The sequence below is a fragment of the Stigmatopora nigra genome, chromosome 13 (assembly GCF_051989575.1).
Source record: "Stigmatopora nigra isolate UIUO_SnigA chromosome 13, RoL_Snig_1.1, whole genome shotgun sequence".
Lineage (NCBI taxonomy): Eukaryota > Metazoa > Chordata > Actinopteri > Syngnathiformes > Syngnathidae > Stigmatopora > Stigmatopora nigra.
Window position 1 is genome coordinate 11,191,543 of NC_135520.1, and position 18,974 is coordinate 11,210,516.

Below are 18,974 nucleotides of genomic sequence, written 5' to 3' on the forward strand. Positions count from 1 at the left end.
CACGCGTGCTCTTTAAGCCAACATGCCTCCGAACATTTCTTGTGGTGGGACGTCGGTCATGGCATGAAAGGATTAAATACAAATAATTAATTTAACATTTAGATTTTTTAAATTTAATTTAGTATAATTATTGTAATATTCTAATATGTAATTTCATATGTTCTTACAGGGTTCCCTCAGGTCCTTAAAACGCATTGAATTAGAATTAATATAATTATGGTGTTGAATTGTAAAGTCGAGCTGGTGCTGAGCTTTCGGGCAGATGAGGGGTGGCGACCCAGCTTCACGTGCTGGGGTCGTTTGACCAGAAAGTCCTTAATGGAGGAGCATGTGGAAGGTGGGAGCCCCAGGTTGGCTAACTTGGGGATAAGTGTCCGGTCTTATGGTGTTAAAGGCTGAGCTGTAGTCAATGAAAAGCATTCTGACATAGCTCCTTCTTTTCTCATGGTGGTTCAGTGTAGCGTGGAGGGAGGTGGTTATTGCGTCTTTGGTGGATCCATTTGGCCGCAAACTGATGTGGGCCATGGATGAGGGGAAGACAGGCTTTGATGTGTTTCAGTACAAATTTTTCAAAGCACTTAGTGATGATTGATTTGAGACCTACTGGGCGGTAGTCGCCCAGATTGTTAACGGGTGACTTCTTGGGTACTGGGATGATAATTTGAATGATAATAACAGTTTGATTTGGTATGTTATTCTTATTTTTTACATTTTATATCAATTTTGCGCAAATCACATTCACTCCTGATGACAACAAAAAACTCCGGAAATGGGACAAGGGTACTCGAGAAATAGAGTCGATGGAGTTTGGCAGCTCTGTTTATTCAATCTGAGCAACTAAAACATATTTTCACAATTAATGAAATAAATATGCTATATAACTGTTTCCAGTTATATTGCATATTTAAGCTTTGGCCCCTAGTTGAGTTTGAAAACAACTATCCAACCCAAAGTCCTTTTTCTGAGCACTTTTTAAAATATTTGAAATGTTTATTGTATTAAAAATTGTGGAACAAATTAGCCCTATTCAATGTAAAATATCTCTCTACACAAGAATACAAATCAAGAAACCACTTCTGGAACAAATTAATGGCATATTGTTCATATTCAATATTAGCTTAGTGTTTTATTTTAATGAATTGCACTTCCACCGGATCAAACATCCAGCGATGTCTCTGGCATCAACGAATTACGTCATAGTTCCGTTGATAAACGAATTGCAATGGGAATTTATTATTGTTTTCCCTCGACTAGGCGGAGAACTTGCTGCTGGACGCTGACATGAACATCAAGATTGCTGATTTTGGCTTCAGTAATGAGTTCACGTTGGGCAACAAGTTGGACACCTTCTGCGGCTCACCGCCATATGCTGCGCCTGAGCTCTTCCAGGGCAAGAAGTACGACGGGCCCGAGGTAGACGTTTGGAGTCTAGGTGTTATCCTCTACACGTTGGTCAGTGGCTCGCTGCCTTTCGATGGACAGAACCTTAAGGTAAGGCCCACATTAGAAGCTCGCTAACACCCACCGGTGCTATAATTCAGCCACCATTGCAGGAACTTCGTGAGCGAGTGCTGCGAGGAAAGTACCGGATCCCCTTCTACATGTCCACCGACTGCGAGAACCTCCTAAAGCGCTTCCTTGTGCTCAACCCAGCCAAGCGCGGTACTCTCGAGGTGAGGGAGGACACCCAAAACGTAAATATGCCTTTTCCCTTTCTTTTTGATCTCATCACCAGCACGTCGTCTACTGCATCTTTCCCTGCACAACCTCCGATCTCTTCACAAGCTCCATAACTTTCCTGAATAAACTCACTCTTCATTACGCACTTTTGTTTCCTTGGGCACAGTGTGAGTGAACAGAGTCGCACGACAAAATGATTTTGAAGTGTACATTTTTATTTCTCTTCAGGACAGATTAGTCACATATACATTATCAGGGGTGGCAAACAAGTTAGACACAAAGAGAAAACATGATGGATCCACGTGATGGACTGTGGGAGTGAACAGTGATAGAAACAGCATCCCTGACTTAAAACCATCGCATGGGTTGTTTGACAAGTTTTAGAAAAGGATTGCAATCCACTCTGTCGTGTGCCATGGTGAAGCATCAAGTTAAGAAGAGGTAGCAGAAGAGTTTATTTTAAAAAAAAAAATCTAACTACTTGTCATGGAAGGATGGGTATTTTCCACAGTAAGTTTTTAAATATGACAAGACTTTTGGAAGAAGATGCCTCACCTCACCTTTCCCACAGAAGAAAATGTTTGGCCACAAGCCCATGAAGCTCTCTGTTGCATTGCCAGTGGAGATTGCATGATTAAGCCCCTGCTAGTGTAACACTTCTCTGGTATCAACGAGAAAATCCCTGACTCTTCTACGCTCAGGAATTCCTGAAGGAGAAATGTGAAGGGAAAACGCCAACCAACAACTGCGTCACCTCACAATTTATTGTTGAGTGGGTGAACTTGGTGATGATCCCCCTGGTGAAGAAGTTACTCGAAGAGGACAACCTCCCCATCAAGTATCTGCTGATTCTCGAAGTCTGGCCTCAACCTGAACTTCAACCTCTGGTGGATGACATTGTGTCGCCGGGACATTGGCGAGTTGGTCAAGGGGCACCAAGAAGAGCTCTTAACAGAGGCGCGAGGAATTCAGAGAAGAGGCGGTCAAGGAGGAAGAGCAGCCATCATTCTGTCAGCGTGAAATAAAACATTTGCTAGCGAAATTTCCCGAACTTCCCGAATTCCCGAGGAAAGTGTTTATGAGCCGTTTTAGAGAAAAATTGAGAAATATTGTCAAAGCCAATTGTTGTTTCAGTATTAGTTCACAAAAAAGTTCAATTTGATGTTAAGGTCTTTTTTGAATTCATAATTTGTTCAGTAATTGGTTTTATGTGCATGTTTGTGTGTTTTGTCTGTTTCCTAATGTTTGCCCCTTCATCTTTGCATTCATCTTTCTACACGATATTTTTTTGCATGTTTATTATTCATTTTAATGCATTAATACGTAACTTCTTTTTTTCATGCGTTTCTCTCATATTTCTGACAATATTGGTGCTGTTTCATCATTTGTGAAGGTTTTAGTTGGTAGTTCGTTAAAAACCGTGGAACAACTTTGAAGAATTACAATAGTATAAACTTCCCAACAATTTTGCAGATGATTTAGACCAGACTTCACAGCGTCCATATACCATACTTGCATGTTTCTGCCTCTATACCAGGGATGAGCAATTATTATTTCTTGGGGGCCAACTGAGAAAGACAAAATAATGTGGAGGGCCAAACCAAAACACGTCGAAACGTCCGTGCATTGATTGTGTTGCTAACAAGTGCCATCGTAATCTTGAGGTCCGTTATCCCTTGGACAAATTCGAGAAACCGTGCTGTGTCTCTGACATCGCAGCTTTCATCCAAAGCCAAGGACAAAAATTAATGTTGCAGCTGAAGTTTCAGGCTCCCCTGCAATGTCCTCAATCTTCCTTGTCCCGGTTCGCTCAAATGCTTCTTTTTTTCAGGGCGTATTACTGCTGCAGCGTCCACCAAGCACTCTGACAAATTCTCCTTTCGAGAATAGCTTACTGTTTTTAGCAATTTTGTAAGCTATCACAAAGCTTGTCTTGGTTGCTGCACTCCTGGATCTTTGACGCTTGATAAAAATAAATCTTGCCACTTTTGTAGCTGAGCTAGCAAAGCATCTGATTTCAAAGCCCTTTCTGCATCGTAAATGTTTTTTGTATTTCTCCACATGTTAACTCTGATAATGCTGATTCAAATTGTAATCCTTAAACACAGCAATCTGCTCTCCCCAAACTGAACACAAGGCTTCATCACTAATTTCGGTAAATAAATACTTAGTCATCCATATTGGTTCAAAAACCCTGCATTCAGCACCGATATTTCCTTTTTCGTGGGCTTAAGTTTCCGTATTGCGTCATTATGCATGAAAAGATAACAATGACTTGAAAATAAAAGCAATGCCAGTCCATGTTTAGTACTTGGCTTTGGTTACCTTGTAAATTTTGACAGTTTCATGAACATTTTTGATTTGGATGCAAATTTATAAGTATATATAATATGAAAAAACAATGAACTGAAACCGCAAAGTGCTGAAAGAAGTCGGTACTATAGTATCTCGGAACAATAACATACCTATCAAACCGTTTCGTACCCTGAAAATGTGTGTTTATGCATTTGTCAATAGAGGTTCCACTGGGGGTTTTTGTAAAATAATGCTCTTTTTATGAAAATTTAAAGTTATGAAATCCCTTTTTGAACGGATCGATTTCGTAAGTAGGGGTAAGACTGTAGTTAACAAGTAATTCTGGGCCTCCACGTTTCCTTCAAATCTTTTGTACTTTTTTGGAAGTTTTGATGCAAAATTATTCTTAAATCGTATTCAAGTCTTAAAATGTCTTAAATTTAACTCGTTGAAACCTGCAAAGACCCTGTAAATGTAATAGTATTCATGTCTGCTGATCTGCCGGCGCATGCCATCACCACATAACACGCTTGACTCGATCACTGCTAATTTGGTTTTATCCTGCCCAATTTCTGCCAGCATTGATCCAATGATGCATATGTAAATAAACCTGGACGTAATTTCCCTTTATGTGAACTGCATAGAACTATTTTGTCTTTGTGTTTGATTCAGCAAATAATGAGGGATCGATGGATCAACGCGGGATTTGAAGAGGATGAGCTAAAGCCCTATGTTGAGCCGGAATTGGACATCACTGATCAGAAGAGAATAGGTAACAAAAAAATCCTAAATAAACAATGCATTAATACTTATTGATTAAATAAAGATAAAAGTATGAGAGGAAATAACAGAATATTTACAACTATGACGATGCCCAAATATTTGAATATGGATCATTTTATATTGCTAAAAAAGAGTATTGTGTCTGTCTTTTTCACCCTATTCCCTAAATCCAAATTTTTGGGGGACAATTTTAACTAGAACTGGGTGATAAAATGCTTTTTATTGTGATAAAAATGTTGTCATATCCCCCAGGACTATAACAATTGCTAAATGTTATTTTTTTTAAATTTTGATGTGAACATTACTAAATAGGGTGGCCCAGTGGGACCGGGGTTAGCGTGTCGGGCTCAAAAAAAACTAGTGTTGCATGTTCTCCCCGGCCTGTATGGGTTTCCTCTGGGTATTCCGGGGTCCTCTCATATTCCAAAAACATGCATGGTAGGCTAATTGGACACTGTAAGTTTCCCTAAGGTATGGGTATGAGTTTGCATGGTTGCCCGTGCGATCGGCTGGCCACCGATTCAGGGTGTCCCCCCGCCTCTGGGATATTTTTTATATTTATATTCCAATTTTTGACACATTGCATGTGAACAGGTTTCCCATTTTCTTAAGATGATGTCACATATTAGAAAAAATTAACTAAACCTGAGACTCCATTTTTTCCCTTATTTATGTATTTGCTTCTATTATATAGTGGGAAAACAATCAAAGCCTATGATAAATTTGATTGATTTTAATGTATGGTTTTTGTATTTCTTTACAAAAACAAACAATGCATGACCAAAAATTAACTAATTCTTACATTGTCATTGATGTCACTAGACACATGATCCATTTGAACTCGGCAGGAGGAGGAACTAGCAGCAATTGCAGAAACACACAGAAATTTTGCATGTTTAATAGAAATTTGATTGACTTCAACAACACATACTCGGTCAATACAATATATATTAGTGTATGTCTATATCTTAAAATGATTGTTTCCCCCTTTATATTAGTGAAAGACGATTTTGTTAACACAATTGCATGTGTACAGATGTGATGGTGGGCATGGGCTACAATCTGGATGAGATACAGGAGTCCCTGGCCAAGATGAAGTACGACGAGATTACGGCTACGTACCTGCTACTGGGTCGCAAGGCCTCGGAGGTAAGTATCAACCACGTGCCTTACCGACAGCCCTGCTGTCCTTTTCTAACATTTGTCTACCCTCAGCTGGATCACGGCGACTCGGCATCCAGCAGCAACCTGTCGCTGGCCAAGCCCAGACCCAATAGCGAGCTCAATGGCCAGTCTCCCTCGCACCTCAAGGTCCAGCGGAGCATCTCGTCCAACCAAAAGCAAAGACGCTACAGTGAGCAAGGTTGGCCTTCAGAATTTCTTACGACGCATTTCAATTTGCACCAACAATAGAACCAAATAGACCTATAGGTAATATTGAATATAAATTTAAATCATGTTCTACGATTGTAATAAAATACACTAGTCAAAATATTAGATGAAAAATATTGTTAATTCATCCATAATGTTGGGGGGAATAAGTTTAGAGCCTTTAATTTCATAAAATATTGTGAGAGAAATCTTTGCCAATCTTTAACATTGGTGTACTCCAGAATTATATTGTTAGAATATCGTTACCCTCCACAGCCCGAATTTCACAAAATCTTAAGAAAAAAACATTCTATATAACAGCCGCCAGCCTATAGTCTGCGTGTGTCTTTTATAAAGGACGTTTACATAGATTGATGTTATTAACCAAATTAACATAGCAATGCATCCTTTGCATGAGTGGGCCATACACATTTATAAAAATTCCCATGGTAGGCTACCTGATTAACTCAGCGCTAATATATCAGCTTTACTTTCACACAAAGTAGCTATCTTTAAATCGGTTAGAACGCCCTTGACTAGCCTTGGACTGTTCTTTTGTAAATAGATCATTATCGGACGGAGACTTCTTCGGCACCCAATTGGTCTATTTGGTAATCCACTCTTTCAGTGCCATTGCAGTCAGTGACTTACCATGTCCCCAATTCCTTTTCAGTGGGCCACAACGCAAGCGCTGGCACAACCCACCCCAAGCGCAGCCAGACAGCTGCTGTCGACAACGGCAAGGACGACGGCGGAGTCCAGCTGCGCAAATCCGGGGCGCCTGGTAGCCGCGGCGTCCCGCCTGGCAGCCCGTTGCTTGGCAATGCCAACAACCCCAACAAGGCTGATATACCCGACCGCAGAAAAGGCGCCGCTGTTGGACAGACGGTGAGTGTATTCAAAGATTATGTTGCAGTTTTATACTATAAATGGCAGCCTGGGAATGGGAGGCATTTCCGTCAATTGCAGCCAATTTGCTTTTTAGGGATGCAAGAAAAAAATCGTGGCATTGACCACTGTTTATATAGTTGATGAAATCTTATAGAGACACTGTGGACTTCAACCTGTTCGAATCCACAAAGTAAAACATTTTTAATTCTAATTAAAGCAAAGCAAGAGTCTCTGCGAGATCTTTTTGGTGCACAAGAAACATGGTGAATGGGAGTTCTCATCTAGTTTTCTGAACCACTTTATCCTGAGCGGGGGTCAGAGGCGGGGGACAACACCCTGAATAGGTGGCCAGCCGATCAAAGGGCACCAAGGAGACGGACAACCATGCATCACCACCTAGGGCAGTGGTTTTCAAAGTGGGCGGTACCGCCCCCCGGGGGGTGGTGTGAACTTTCAGGGGGGCGCTGACGAATAAACAGGCGAATGGGGGGCGTTGAAATAGTGAAGGGGGCGATGGAGCAATTACAGTAAAATGTGACGTTGGTGTTTGTAGAAAGACCGGAAAAAATGATTGTCTGTAATAAAAAGTCGACAAAAAACAAGCTTTATTGAAACAAGAAACGTTGTCTGCTCGAGCGCTCACGAGCAGCGCGCATATACCGTATATCACTAATTGTCGCGAGTTTATCGTCGATGCAGGCGACTGGGGAAACCACCACCATCCAGTCAGCCGCAGAGGAGCACACAATAGCGCGCCGGCAACGCTTAACCACAGACGTATGCGCACAGCGACCGGCTTAATGCATCAGCTATCAATTTTTATGATTCGAGGTGAACTGCGCATTGGTCTATTAAAAGAAACGAAATTAGCGAATAATATCTGAGGCGCCTGTCTTCTATTTATTTAAGCTTCGTTCGTTGGAAAGGGGTAAAGAGGGGGGCGTTGGCATTTTGGCCCGGCGGTGAAGGGGGCGGTGGCCAAAAAAGTTTGAAAATCACTGACCTAGGGGCTATTTATAGAGGCCAATCAGCCTACCATTCATGTTTTTGGAATGTGGGGGGGAAACCGGAGTACCCGGAGGAAACCCACGCAGGCCCGGGGAGAGCATCCAAACTCCACACTGATGGACATGACCTGGATTTGAACCCAGGACCCCAGAGCTGTGAGGCTGACGCGCTAACCACTAGCCCCACTGAATGGGAGTTGTGACTGCTTTTGTTTTTTTTTGTACAAATATGCAGTGTTTCTACACTGTTCTTCCTTGTCGTTCTTCTGCGCCATTTTCTACACCTTCTTCTCTTTCTTCGTCGTTTTCTTAGAGGATGCTACAGCGTCCACGCCACATTCCACTTACGAGTTTCAGTGCAAATTTTAAAATTTTTAGGAACATTTTTTTATTTTGGATACTGAAAATACTGCGATTGACTGAATCCACAAAGTGGCGAGGGATGACAGTAGGTGATACAAGATGACTCATCTCAATATAATGGGCAGTTCAACAACTATAAAAACAATTGGCTGCTACAGCCCCTACATCACAGAAAATCTGAATACTTTTGTTTATGGCCCACAGAACAGCACAGCATCAGCAGGGATGACACGCAGGAACACCTACGTGTGCAGTGACCGAAACAATGCCGACCGCCTGTCCGTCATTCCCAACGGGAAAGAAAACAGGTGAGAAGTTAGCGGAATTGGTATTGTCATTTCCTGATCACTTTTCTTTTCTTTGGCTGCTTTGGTTCTTTTACTTTGGCCTCCTCTGACAATATTGTTTGATTTTTGCCGCGTTGGGGGGGTGGCGCTTGGGGTTCCAGCATGAGCTCTGTGGCCCGTGCTGTCAGCCCCACCCCATCCCTTCGGTGCCAGGCAGCTGGCCCTTTGTACACTTGCCACGTGGGCTGGGCTACGCTGCCTCACTCCTACTACGGGTTGGACTACTACCCGTCCAAGTAAGATGACGGGGATGCACCCCCACATTACCTACCCCATGCGAGTGTCGCCCACCTTTCTCCTGATGTCTGCGCCTGCCGATCGGCCATTGAGCCGTGTCCTATTCTTGCGCTTCAGCAGCATGCCACAGATGCACCAACAGCCTCACAATCTCTTGGAAATCGCTAAAAGTTCTTGTAAATTTCTGCTAATTCAGTACAACTTTGCATAACAGAGTCTGGGGGGAAAAAACAGTTTCTCCTAATTGTACAAATTAGTTTGATTGAAATGCATTAGAAATTTGTGAACAATAATTAACATAAAAAAGGAATTGTTCATTGTATCAAAATTACACTTTAGAACGAACAATAGTTTTTGTTAACAGTTGATATCAAAATTTTAATCTTACAAAACTAAATCCAGGAAATATTTTTTAATTAACTCTTTAGATTTAAATGTAAGTGTTTTTTTCTATTAAAAATATGATAATTGTCCATAGAGAAAAAGTCATTTTATTTTAATTGTAAAACAAATTTACATTTAAATTTCTCTTGAATTGGAACCCAACCCAAAAAAAAAGAAATCTAGATATGTTAACGCCCTCTTTTGATTGGCTGTTTGGAGCGTGTTGAGTCACTGGTGCTGTGGCTTGAGGTTTCCAAATGTTTTTTTGATCCGAAAATCTTTAACTTTTCATTCTTTTCCTGATCTTATCCTCCATATTTTTCCTCAATCTTCAACTTTGACCACATGTTTGTGACCAACCTCCAACATCTTATTGCCGTTCATATTGTCAGTGTTGTATTTCTGATCACTGTACAGTTAATAAACTAAATGAGTAGAGCAGCTGTGGGAAAATGATCACCCAAAGTACATGCAAAAATCATTTCTAAAAATCTAAATGCATTACAAATTACCATCCATGGTACATGTTTGTGTTTTAGGAGTCACATAAACCCCAAAATGTCGATGGAGTCTTTTTCTTGTCTCCTCATTTTTCTAAAGTTTAAAAAACATCACTAATATTGTTTAGCGCATAGTGGTTTCCAGGAAATGTTTATATTAAGGGCATTGCGGTAGTGGTCCTTGCTAAAATGAAAAACCAAGTGACTTATATAGTGGTAGGTGCGAGCCAAAGAGCAGTGATGACATTGGGCTTTGCCTCGTGATGTGTTTTAACCCCACTTAAAACTTAAAAGTAAGACTTACCTCTAACTCAGAGATTCAGAACTTGTTCTCTTCTTCTGACCATCTTTTCGTCACTTATTTTCAAACAAATTGAATGTATTTAGAAGAAAATCATCAACACGACCTTACAGCATTTTTAAGACAACATTCACTCTACAGCTCACTTCTGATTTCTATGCCCATATCCAACTCTTCCGATTTTTTTTCATGCAGTGTGAACAGTTAATTCAATAAGAATCGGATGGCACCTGAGAGACATCCATAAGCGATATTTACAGTATTCACTGCGACACGTGACAACCCCGACATTTGAAATTGTACTACCTAGTTTCCGAAGTTACCGTATCCTTTTGGAAGATTTTTTTAAAAGTGCTTCACACAGTTTTTTATTCATTTATTCTTTTCTGAATTATTACAGAACATGCACTAACTTGAATTTCATGAGACATTTCTGGCTTTTAATTATTACTTTTTTTTTGCATTTATAACCAAAAGGCACTGGAAAAGTAGGATAAACCACTGTGGCTAGGTTTGGGAAAAGAAAAAAATGTGGAAAAAAGCATAGTTTATAGTTTCTTAAATGTTACAGGATATATTTAAAGATCCAAAATAGTAATTTGTTTTCTGCATTTTGGCTGCTGAAGTTGAACTTATAAATCACATTCACACAGATAATTCCTCCATTTTCTTTTTTTTTGTGATATTTTCTCACTGGTTTTTGTTTTCCCTTAGTGTGTCGGTGTCTCCGGGCGGTCAGCGCAACCCGGTGGCGTCCACTCACAGTGTAGCGGCGGCGGCCACACCTGAGCGCCTTCGTTTCCCGCGTGGCACGGCCAGTCGCAGTACCTTCCACGGCGGGCAGCTGCGCGATCGCCGTACAGCCACCTACAATGGGCCGCCCGCCTCGCCCACTCTATCGCATGATGCCTCGCCCCTCTCGCAGACTCGCTCCCGCGCCACCAGCAACCTCTTCTCTAAGCTCACTTCCAAGCTCACACGCAGGTTAGTAACCTTTGTCATGTAATTATGTTTTTGAATTTGATTTTCCTCATTTACTTTTTTCTGCATAGTGTGGTACGCTAATACAGTGTTCCCTCGGTTATCGCGGTTAATGGGGACCAGGACCACCCGCGATAAATGAATTTCCGCAAAGAATGGATTCCCCTTCAAAAATGCTTAATTTGAATTTAATTCAAAAAAAAAATTTTTTTTAATTAAATTTTTTTTTTACATTTTTTATTGTTTTTACCCCCCCCTGTATACAGTACACCATATAGAATACGGGTAGAGAGAGTGAAATTCATGTTATAACAAAAAAAATGTAAAATATGTTGTTTCAATGTAATATTTGTATTTTTTTTTCAAAAAAAAATCAGCGAAGCTCTGAGTCCGCAGTAGCTGAACCGCAAAGTAGCGAGGGAACACTGTGCATCACTGCTCAAGTGCAGTACATGTTAAACTTCGAAGTTTGTTGCATTATTCATGTAACCCTTCATAGAGCACTCATTCAACCCATTGATTGCCACTGGTTATTTAAAGTGGGAGGGCTGCCAGCGAATGAAACATTCACTTTCTGTCAACCCTTCCCCTACAAATGATTGGACGTCAACTAGCGATAAACTAATTTAAATTCACAGATGAAGGGTGAAGAGCCACATGATTAGATTTGTATCATTCTCAATGGCACTAAAGGAGTTGATCCTATAATACAGAATATTGATATTGAAAATGAATAGAAAATGATTATTATATTACTGTTACATTAAAATAACTACAATAACTTGATAAAATTCCACTTAAGTGGTGATCAAACAGGGACAAAATGGGTGCTTGCGTGCGACCAATCATTCGGTTGCTTTTTACGCTGCCCCCATCGCTGCTTTTTCTTGTTGCTGTTGTGCGCACCACCAAACTTTGACGATGTCTTTTGTTGTTGTTATTCTGTTATAGAAACATGTCGTTCAGGTTTACCAAAAGGTAGGACCAGTAATGCCTGCGCTGTCGCACGCCACTAACACGCCGCCTGGCTGCCGTTGCAAATACTATACATACTAGTTATCCACAACTGGCTTTTTGCCGTCTTGCACAGAATTCCACCCAGACTGGATGGAAATATGATATGGAGGAAGGACCACAAATATAGTGTTTTGGTGGGGCCACATTGGTGAGATCCATGCTGTATAAAGCAGGGTTTGTCAAACTCCACTTTGCCACGGGCGACGTTGTAGTCATGCCTTAATAAATTAATATTGTAATGAAGTTAAACTTGAGGCGTTTTCCTTCCACAGACCAGTCACATGGTCGTTCTCTACAGAATTCGCTGTAGGGAAAATAAACATTTAAACATGAATGCCCATGATGTATTTTTAGCCATTAGTCATTTCCATATTAGGCTAATATACAGATAGATACAGCATGTGTTGCCTTCAATATAAGACTTAATTTTTTGCAGCTCCAGACATATTTGATTTTTTTTTTTTTTTTTTTGGGTCCTATGGCTCCTTCAACATTCTGAATTTCCGACCCAGTGTTCTCGTTACCTCTGCGTCCTGCGTCTGATACGCACAGCTTTTCTTCCAGACGCACAATTTCAAGTAATGTGCTTTTTTCGGACGCAAAGAAATTTTTATCAAAAAAAAAACCAAAACACATATATCCGATAGCAAACCAATTTATTCCACATAATCTTTGCGAAATAATTCTCGCGAGACTAGCAGAGACTAGCAGACACTAGCAGACGAAGGAGAGAAAGCGATAGCAAGAGTTTCGTAATAGTGTAAGAAAGATAAAAAATGTTTCAGAAAAAGCAAAACAGTCTGGATAGTTATTTCGCAGTTAAAAATACAACTAGTAAGAAAAGAACTGCAGAAGATTCGATCGATGATCATGAAGCAAAACGGGGGAAGCAAGGAAAAATACGCACATTTCAAAAGACTTTTGGCTGCAAAGAGAGGAGGATCTACGAGCTGAAAGACTAGTACAATGATAAATAAACCCTAACCCTAAACCATATAATAAATAAATTAAATCTGAATGTTTATATATCGTTGTTTATGTTTTATTTGCATCCGTAGTATGTTGGGACTCGTGACAAGTTTCCTGGGACGCAGTTTTCAGACAAGCGAATCCCTGGGACTCGCAGTGTGCCAATTGTAAAATTATCACTGGGTCTAAGCATTTAGCAGTCTAAGAGAGCAAAATACAAAAAGTAAAGAAAGGGGGCACAGATGTGTCTGGAAGGCTAGCACTTAATGACATTTCTCATAGGAATTCAAATGTAAAACTTGGAGCAGGCTCTAAACATGTTAATTTTGGTGGTGAAAGTCAATTTTTTTTTAAAATTGTGTATAAAGTAAATTGCTGTTTTAAAGCCTGCAGTAGCAATCACTAGTACTGAAGGCTTTTAAAATGGAAACTGGTAAATTGGCTTTCACTTTCATACCTCTTTTCTATCTTCAATTGTTTACTGTGCGCTCTCTGGTGTTTTCAAATGAGTTATTTTCATTGTCAAAGCTGCCTAGGGAGGCACTGCAGCCACTTGGAGGCGTTTGAAGGCGTGATTGGTTGTTGAATTGTAATTAGTCTGTTGTCGTTGCTACTTTGGACACGTGGATGAGTTACTGTTTTAATACCCTGACACTATGCCCTCCACATTTTCTTCCCATTGTCTTTTCATGCACTGGTCAGAGTTTCCACCGAGTTTGAACTAAACAGGAGAATTAAGGGCTCCAGGTGAGCCACCCCGAAACCCACTGGAAAACACCACTGTTAGAAATTAAACAGTACAACAATTAACTATTCCATGGCCATTTTGGTGCTATCAGGGGTGTCAAACTGGTCCTCAAAGGGCCGCAGTGGGTGCAGGTTTTCATTCCAACTGAACAACAGAATACCTTTTGCAAGTGTAATCAGTTGATTAAAGTCAGGTGTTACTTATTTTAGAAGACACCTCATTGGTCAAACTGTCGGCACTGGATCGGTTGGAGCAAAGACCCCCTGCGGCCCTCTGTGGAATTGATTTGACACCCGTGTACTGGAGGAACCAGGACTGCTTTTTAAAAAAAATCCCTTAAGCCCACAGTAGAAATCAACTTTCCTAAAAATGTATTTATAATTTAGTCAATAGCTGAAAAGAATATTTGCAGTCAAAGCATTTTTAAATTTTCATTTTACATATTTTTATATTTAATAATTACAAATGCAAAAAGTAATAACAGAATACGTTTATTGATAGCTATTTATTTAAATGTAAATAAAATAAAGTTTTGAAATTTCCCTTTTTATTTTTTTTAAATTAATACAGTGGTATCTCTATTTATGAAATTATCAATTTCAAAAGTGGTTCATTAAAGTCCACCAGAGACTCATTTTACATTGAAATGGGGGAAATTCATTCCAATCATAGTTAGGTTCCCAATGCTATGGCCGAAACCCTTTAAAATGAACAGAGTATATACTAACTTTACCAATATGGTGAAATTGCCAGTGGCACGTGAGTACACTCGCCTATAAACCACAACACCTTAAAATAATGTTACGCACACTCAGATAAACTCCACGGCGAAAATTGGTCACAAAGGGGGCTTTTGTTCAACCAATCGCACTCATACTTCATTGGGGGCTGCTAACCCATTTCAGGCCTGGAGCTCGCTATTCTTGGGTCGTCCTCAGTCCTGCTAGCAATTGGGAAGCCAGCGAAGTGTTAAAAGTGAGGCAATGGGAAAGCAAATCCAGCACGATAATAATAAATTAAAAAAAACACACACACATGGTGTATTTATGTTCTGAGGGATCTTTGATTTCGTTTGATGCTTCGTGGCTTGGATTGATTTTTGTATCTTGGAACAAAAGGGTTCCATTCAAAGCTTTTCGTAACCCGTGTATTTTGTATGTAGAGCTATTCATAAGTAGCGGTACCACTCTATATTTTCATGTTTGTATTTTTGAAATTACTATTTTTTTAACTCATAATGTTTTTTTATGCATATGCATTATGTCTGCTGTAAATTGAGGCATCAAGTGATTAAAAGCCTCAAAAGTAAGATTTTGACCTTTGTTAGTCCCCAATGTAAATGAATGAGTTAACCACCCGCCTCAGAACTTACAACTTAACTTGGTTTCTTCGACGCTAACGTTACTCACTGAGCTGTCTCCCTTTTAAAGACAAACACGCTCAAATACAGAAAAGATTAGCTCTCTTGGTCCGTCCCCGATGTGCCCATTTTACTTAAGTTATTTGCCTGCATCACTTCATTCAGCTGCATAACGTCGATGCCGTCGCGCTTGTAATTATTTTGATTTCTTTTATTTTTGCTCTTTTTGCATGTTGTCATGTCGACCTTGAAACCCCCTTTACCAACACTTTCTGCCCCTTTCATCTCGAGCATGAGTTCTCCAGCCTCAAATAATAATGATGGTTCCAGATGCTTGTTTTCAGTACAATCGCAGAACAATGTTTGCGGGTATTTGATGGGGAGTATCAATCACTCACCATCAATCGATGCCATCTTGTGTAATTCTTGTCTTTTGTAGTTGATATGACATAAGTCTTTCTTTTGCCTCGCTCCAGGTCAGCCTCTAAATCTTTTGTCGCTAATTTTCTAAAAAAAGAAAGACATTGATTCATCTATTTTGTGTTTGGCATTTCAAAAATGTTTTAAAAAGCAAAAGAAACACTAGCCTTTTCCTCTCATAATTTTTTGGGGAGCATTTTTGAGAAAAAAAATTAGCTCCGCCAAACCTCAATCATTTTCAATTAAAAAAATGTTAACACAAGTAGGCGAGCTTTGCTATCATGATTATATGCCCATTTTATACATGGTACCTTATTTTTGGATGCAAAGTGAGCCATCTCCACTTCAATAAATTACATTGTGTGTGGTAAAACTTTGCTTAAAGTTGCATTTTCACACAATTTAATATTTCTACAAATTCACTTCTCATGATCAGATAGTATAAAGTATTTACATTTCTGGTCAAATCTCAGATTTTGTGACCATTTAATGAAGCTTTGTTGTGACCATTAAGGAAGGTTTTGTGGGAACTGACTAGTTTTTATTACCCAGTTTTGCATTTTTTGGACATAAATATATTTCATGGCTATAATTTTATATCTGTTATCAATCATAGAACTTTTCAATACCATAATGGAGCATTCTTCGGACACAAAAGAGCATTTAGTGGCTACCATTCAGCTTTTGTGAGCACAAATGAGCTTGTTTTGTATCCGTCTAAGTAGAGCTGGGCGATATGACAAAAATTATCACGATTAAAAAAAAAGGGAAGTCTATCGATAATTATCACGATAACTGTCACGTCATTTTTTTTCAAATTTTAAACTCTGAATGAGTAAATCAATTTCTTTCCCCCATATTCAAATATGCAGTAAATAAAATAATCAACTGAAGACAGCATCACCATTGGAAAAAAATACCTTTTTGAAACCTCACAAAAAAGAAAGAGTACATTTACCTCACCTATAGCCAATTACAAAAAAATAAAATAAAAAGGTTGGATAAATTTAACCCATTTTAAACCAAACTAACAAGTTTTAGATTTTAGAACGTTTTCAGAACATTTACATAAAATGGCGAAACAGTTTAATAAGTAAGAAAGTAAGAAAAAATATTACAGGCTGGCATCAAACAGTGGATTAAGGACATTTTCAATAAGGCATTTAAAATAAAGAAAAAGAATACGCCAGGATAAATTAGGTTAGATCTTTTATTGGGTCGGCTCGGTGTTGTTCTGCATCTCACAATTGCTTATTTTAGATTAGATTAGAACTTTATTTCATCCTAACTTCAGGAAATGTCTTGGTTGCGATAGCAAGACAGACACAAGACAAACAAGACATTTATTGTAGACAGAAGTTAAAAAAATATATATATATTTTCTTATATTTATTGTCTTTTGCATTAATACTCCGTGTTAGCCTCTATTGCTAACATGTTAAAAAACACATTTCTTGTTCATGCTCTTCTCCTGAGTGTTGGTCTGGAACTAGCCTTCATCTCGCAACAGCGCCCTTATTCTCTCCGGTGGTTCGGTTGTGTAATTGCAGTTTCAAATTATCTATTTTTTATAAACGTTTTTAACAAAAACATTGTTTACAAAAATTATTTTATCATAACTACTGTCCTCATATTATCGCCCAGCTCTACATTTATTACATACGTATTTTGTAACTGTATATTTAAATGGGATTATCAACGACTGAAGGCCCCTCGGGCACTTGTTTACGTTGCAGTCGCCACGTCCCCGGCGGGGAACCCAAACTTGAGGGCAAAGACGGCAAGCCACGCTCGCTGCGGTTCACCTGGAGCATGCGCACCACCAGCTCCATGGAACCCTCCGACATCATGCGAGAGATCCGCAAAGTGCTGGACGCCAACAACTGCGACTACGAGCAGCAAGAGAGCTTCCTGCTGCTTTGCGTGCATGGTGACGGCCGGGCCGAGAACCTGGTCCAGTGGGAGATGGAGGTCTGCAAACTGCCTCGCCTCTCGCTCAATGGCGTGCGCTTCAAGAGGATATCGGGCTCTTCCATGGCCTTCAAGAACATTGCCTCCAAGGTGTCCAACGAGCTCAAATTATGAGCGCACGCACGCCCCCTGCGTGCGTCTATTTAAAGCTGTACAATCATCCGCGTAGCAACTTTCCAAATGTCTCCTTTTATAAGAAACAACAAGACCACAGAGTATGTATCGATTCTAATCCATCATCGTCTTTTCTTTCCCTTTTGGGCAATAATCACTCCCACCGCCCACTAATAGCTCGTCGGGGGCCACGTAGCTACTTGATTTGTGTCCACGCAAAACAAGAACGAGTTCCAGTCTTATTTATTTTCTTTTTTTTTTTCCCCCATAAGGAGTAAGATTAAAATCACGTAGCGTTTTTTCTTCTTTTCCATGTAAATAATAGCTCACACAGAAAAATACTGTTTTGTTTTTCTTTTTTTCTATTTCGGTTGAAAAGGTTATTAAAAAAGAAAATAGCGAAGGTGGTGAGCAGCGTGTGCGTTCGGAACCGGTCGCATCACAAAGACTATTAAAAGTGTCAATGTGTCAACTTGAATGCTGTGTTGCTCTTTATTTAGTATTTAGTTACCAATCATTTGTCCCCTATATTGGCAATATGTAAGTTTTGCTCTTCAAATATTTGTAAACGGCTCTAATATTTTAACACACCTTAAAAAAAACCTGTTTTTCAGAAATACTACATCTGATATGGTTGTAAATGCCGAGATGCCTACTTCTCCGGAATTTCTGGAGTTTACCGAAACAAGCAACGCAAACTTTGGGATTCCGGATAACCTTCCTAAACTTCGTAAATCCCCAAAAATTATAACTTACATTTTTTTGGAAGCAACCATTGTGGAAGAATACCAAATTTCCAATTTAAATGCCTCGAAATTCACACCATCGCTATTGGCTTCCGCATCTTACTTACGCTTTTGATTCAACTGCACTGTAAACCGGATAAATTCTGAATCCTCCGAGTTACAAGTTCTGACAAATGATTCGTCTTGGGCGATTTCAGCGCGGCAATCGATTGCTTTTGTTTTTTTCATAATAGAAGTATACGTATTATTAAGACTAAACCACCAGTCTTTTGTTTTGAAACCAATCTAATCATTTCCAGAGTTGTTTTAAAGCAGTGGTCTCAAACCGCTCCTCAAAGAGCCGTAGTGGGTGCACGTTTTCATTCCAACTCAACAAGGATACCTTTTGCATGTGTAATCAGTAAATTAGAGTCAGGTGCTACTTGTTTTAAAAGACATCTGATTGGTTAAAATGTCGGCACTGGATCGGTTGGAACAAAGACCAGGACC

General features: G+C 39.7%; 1 protein-coding gene across 7 annotated transcripts in view; it reads left to right on the forward strand.

Moving 5' to 3' along the window:
• mark3a (MAP/microtubule affinity-regulating kinase 3a) overlaps positions 1-18,217 on the forward strand; it is a 42,970-nt gene extending 24,753 nt beyond the window's left edge. Inside the window, exons 8-18 of one of the 7 annotated variants that reach the window (XM_077730792.1) lie at positions 1,255-1,491; positions 1,554-1,694; positions 4,648-4,747; positions 5,795-5,907; positions 5,974-6,121; positions 6,803-7,017; positions 8,595-8,698; positions 8,839-8,973; positions 10,874-11,143; positions 12,092-12,118; positions 17,391-18,217. In XM_077730792.1, the coding sequence (XP_077586918.1) occupies positions 1,255-1,491; positions 1,554-1,694; positions 4,648-4,747; positions 5,795-5,907; positions 5,974-6,121; positions 6,803-7,017; positions 8,595-8,698; positions 8,839-8,973; positions 10,874-11,143; positions 12,092-12,118; positions 17,391-17,739 (1,839 nt within the window). In that variant the 3' untranslated portion in view covers positions 17,740-18,217. The remainder of the gene's footprint in view (positions 1-1,254; positions 1,492-1,553; positions 1,695-4,647; positions 4,748-5,794; positions 5,908-5,973; positions 6,122-6,802; positions 7,018-8,594; positions 8,699-8,838; positions 8,974-10,873; positions 11,144-12,091; positions 12,119-17,390) is intronic. The other 6 variants (XM_077730793.1, XM_077730794.1, XM_077730796.1 and 3 more) reach the window with 6 other exon arrangements.
• The last annotated feature ends 757 nt before the right edge of the window (positions 18,218-18,974 follow it).